Source organism: Morone saxatilis, unplaced genomic scaffold (genome assembly GCF_004916995.1).
Source record: "Morone saxatilis isolate NCDOM2014 unplaced genomic scaffold, NCSU_SB_2.0 Contig6, whole genome shotgun sequence".
Lineage (NCBI taxonomy): Eukaryota > Metazoa > Chordata > Actinopteri > Moronidae > Morone > Morone saxatilis.
Window position 1 is genome coordinate 12,625,512 of NW_023340206.1, and position 3,946 is coordinate 12,629,457.

Below are 3,946 nucleotides of genomic sequence, written 5' to 3' on the forward strand. Positions count from 1 at the left end.
ACTTTCTGACTTCCTGTTTGTGGCTCTTTATCGGTTCCTACTGAAGAATCTGAAAAACCTTTAAAAACACCTCACAAATATGTTGTTTCATGTTTAAAGAAGGCTCAGTAAGTTCCTAAAACAGCTGCTCTCTGTAGTTCTTTATCAAATAAATAAAGACACTACATTTACTGGGGACTATTTGTGGCAGCAGGACGGAGTCAAAATAAACTACAGTGTGTTCATGGTAATGAAGGAACAACAGTAAGGCTCATTAATGAGTTTACAACAATGGAAGAAGACACTATATTAGGCTGTGATACAGACACAATATGTGTTAATCCTTCACGGAGATACAGGCCTTTGTAGTCTATTTAAGATTTAATGATCATCTGTTTGTCACTTATACGTCAGTTGCAGCTCACTCAATGGATTCTTAGTGGAGTTTGTAAAAAATCAGCTTGGATTGACCTTCAAATCACTTCACAAGAATTAAAAACACTCATTATTATTATTATTATTATTATTATTGCGCTATTATAATTCCCATTTATTTCTTCTTTTAGCTTATTTTTTATCTTACTTTTATATAGATTTATCTCTCTGTTTGCATTATGTTGTTTTATCTTGCTTTTAACTACACTGTGCAGCACCTTGACTCTACCTTTGTGGGTGAAACACGCTTTATAAATAAAACCGCCTTGCCTTCAAAGATTCACTCCCTCATTCTGTTATTGCTCCCCCGTCCTCCCATCTTCCCGTTAATGTTCTGAAACACAACTGTGGGTTTGGGATTTTGGGGGAGTCAATCAAACGGCAACAGTTTTCACCATGAATCTGATCTCACTCGTCTGCCTACCTGCAGATTTCGTCCGACGGTTTCTTCTCCTTTTGACTTGGCGCAGGCCAGCTGCTCCCTCAGCATCTCCTGCCTCATGTGGATGGCCTGCAGCGCCTCCTGGATGTCAAAGAAGTTCTCCTGAAGAAGAGAAAAAGTTCACCTTTAACCTTATCGCTGTCATTTTTTGAGTGGAATTCATTGTTTGTTTGTTAAAACAGTAGATCAGTGGTTCCCAACCTTTTCTTTTTTGTAGTAAACAGACTCAGTGACATACAGTATTATATTTAAAACTGTACAATGAACCCAAACTGGTTGGGAGCCACTGCAGAACACGTGAGTCAGATTTTAGTACTGGACTCTGTACTGGACATTCTGGGTGTTTGAAGGATTTTTTAAAATTACACAATATCTTTTTAATAGTTCTGATATTATCAAGTCAGTATTCTTAAGGCTGTGAGAGACAGCATTAAGGGTGGTTAGTTTATTATTATTATTATCTGATATATTTATTATAGCTGTTATTATTGTTAACTATGGATTCTACTTCATAATATGTATAAATGTTCTGTTTAAATAGTTTGATAGATTTGGTTTTACTGGAAATCTCATTTTTCCTTAAAAGTTTCTTTTATAATCTTGAGGTGCTTTATTTTAATCTACTTTACTCTATTATTGCTGCTTTTATTTATTAATTTATGCATATATTTATGTGCCATTGTCACGATGTAAATATTTTTTACATTCTCTGTTTGACTCGTTTATAAACACAATTTTTTTTAAAGTATAACTTAAATAATGGTTATGTATTAAACATTTTATATAAGTACCAGTATTATTACCTCTGACAATCCAAAAATGTTATTTTTATATTCTCAGTGGTACCAATAATGGCAGATTAGGAACATATTATTAGTCTCAGTGCTATTATTACTTCCAAACGTCTACATTTCTTTTGATAATAAAACAACTGAAAAAACAAACTGGAATTTTTGGGAGTTTTTCTGTTTCTGCAGAACTGCGTCCTCTAAGTAAATCTGGCAGGAATTCCCCCCTTTCGGGAGCTCAGAGTAGTTTTTGTGAGCAGGTGTCTGTTCATCTGCAGCTCTTCGTCTTGGTTGAAATCCCTGCAGAGCTCGCAGCCGCCACATGTTTTCGATCATTGGTTTACAAACTGAGAGGAGCCATTCAGAGCTCAAAGAAAGCTCTCAGCCAAGTGTGTGAGGAGAAGAACACTGAGAGGTTGCTTTGTACTCTGTTCAAGGCTGTTGCTGCTGTGTCCTCTCCGCACACAGAGGAGCTCTAGCTGCCAAACCTTCATCTTTACATCCTCAGCAATATGTACAGATGTGTCGATATTTAAGTCCTCCATTGTATTTTAACATCAGTTAAACAGGTGACGCCCCAAATAGTTTCCCAGAGATTAAGGTGTCGTCAAATTGCTTGTTTTGTGTAACTAAACTAGTTTTGATTGTTTTAAGACAATGCACCATAATTATCAGGACTGATAATGTATCGCCTGATAATGGGAAATGTATATTATTATAAATATAATATCAATTATCATATCCGCTGGAAAACAAATCCATATTGTAATAAATATGGTTGTATAATATTAATGGTTTTCACAAACTTGTATAAGCATTAATACCCCCAGAGCACGGCTTTAATCTCACCGCAGTGCTGTTTCACTTACCTCTGTTTTAATCCTTTTAGGGGACGGCTCGTCTCTGTCTCCACAGCGAGACCTGCAGAGAAACATCAGGAAATACACTTTAGGACTTTATACATCAGAACAGAGGGGTTTTCTTCAAAACTACTTCCTGTCAGCTGGGGTCGGCCCCTTCAGTTTTCTTTTTTTCAGTGAAAAGTACAAACAGCATGAATACCAAAATAGGTCATCCTCAGGTAGGTAAGATGCTCCAGAATGCAGCTGGAAACATAAATTAAGGCAAAAACAGACAGTTCAAGCTCTTACTTGCTGGTGCGGTAGGTGTATTTGTAGGTGACCTCTCTGGAAATCTGGCGGGCGAGTCCGAACAGCTCGTCTCGGCGTGTCAGCAGAGCCATGTCCCTCATACAGAGCTGAGCCGCCGCCTCGTTCACTGTCAGCTGCACATCACACACAGTGAGTCAGAAGTTAGTTTAGGGAAAAAACACAGAAATCTTAAATAGGAATCTGAGGACAAATGATTTTATCAAGCAGGTAATTTCAGTAGTGAACCTCGTGTAGCGTCAGGTGTTTGCCATCCCGCCTCTTGGAGTCAAAGCGTCCATAGATGGCGCTGTATTTACGAATCTCCTCTTCCCTCCGTGGGTCATCGTCGCTCATTTCAAAGATGTGTCCGATCATCTTTGCCAGTTTCTTGTTGTTCTTCAGCTGCTCTTTGACCTCAGCTAGGTCTGTCTTAGGAAGTCCGGGTGCCATCCTGTCCACACACTCCAGGACTGACTGGACGGCTGCGGCGTCCAGAGCCTCTAACGCGTCCCTCGGAGAGGACGGGGAGCCGAGGTCTGACGGCGACAGGCTGTGCTCGCTGTCGTTGCTGTGACCCGACCAGAATCGAGCCTCGCTGCTGCCCTGCAGGGGTGACCCGGCTGACACCTTGTCCCGTGCCACATCCAGCTTCCCTGGGTCGGAGCAGGCGGCGGCCACGGCTTTGGGCATCTTGACACTGGCCGTGTTGGCTCGGTCCTGCCCGCTGAGCAGCGTGGGCGAGCCCTCGGGCAGCTTGTAGACAGGGATGCTGCAGACGGGCAGCGATGTGAGCGGCTGGTTGAAGATGGCCGGGTTGGTGACCCAGTCCCGCAGCGCCTTCTGCAGGCGGCGCACGTGCAGCGGCTTGCTGGCCATGCCGACGAGGGCCATAATCTCCAGGAACTCCTCCTCCCCGGCCTCACACAGCTGCTGCACGTCGTCGCCGCCCTGCTGGATGAAGGCCTCGTAATAGTAGAGCAGGTTCGCTCGCTGCAGGATCCGGTAGAGCTGCAGCTCACCCAGGGTTCTCGGCAACACCGCCGCCATACCTGAGGGAGGATGCACAACAGGGGTTTAGAAAATGGGACTCCACACCAAGTTTGTTCTTTCATACCACTCTAAAGATGTAGGTTAGCTTAGCTTAGCACAAA

At 42.6% G+C, this 3,946-nt stretch overlaps 1 protein-coding gene across 1 annotated transcript in view; it reads right to left on the bottom strand.

Annotated features, from left to right (window-relative positions):
• Positions 1 to 3,946, bottom strand: part of nab1b (NGFI-A binding protein 1b (EGR1 binding protein 1)) — an 18,155-nt gene that overhangs the window by 7,863 nt on the left and 6,346 nt on the right. Inside the window, exons 2-5 of the mRNA XM_035677710.1 lie at positions 3,042 to 3,844; positions 2,796 to 2,929; positions 2,514 to 2,565; positions 839 to 958 (exon numbers count right to left, since the gene is read on the bottom strand). Coding sequence (XP_035533603.1) covers positions 839 to 958; positions 2,514 to 2,565; positions 2,796 to 2,929; positions 3,042 to 3,842 — 1,107 coding nt within the window. The 5' untranslated portion in view covers positions 3,843 to 3,844. The remainder of the gene's footprint in view (positions 1 to 838; positions 959 to 2,513; positions 2,566 to 2,795; positions 2,930 to 3,041; positions 3,845 to 3,946) is intronic.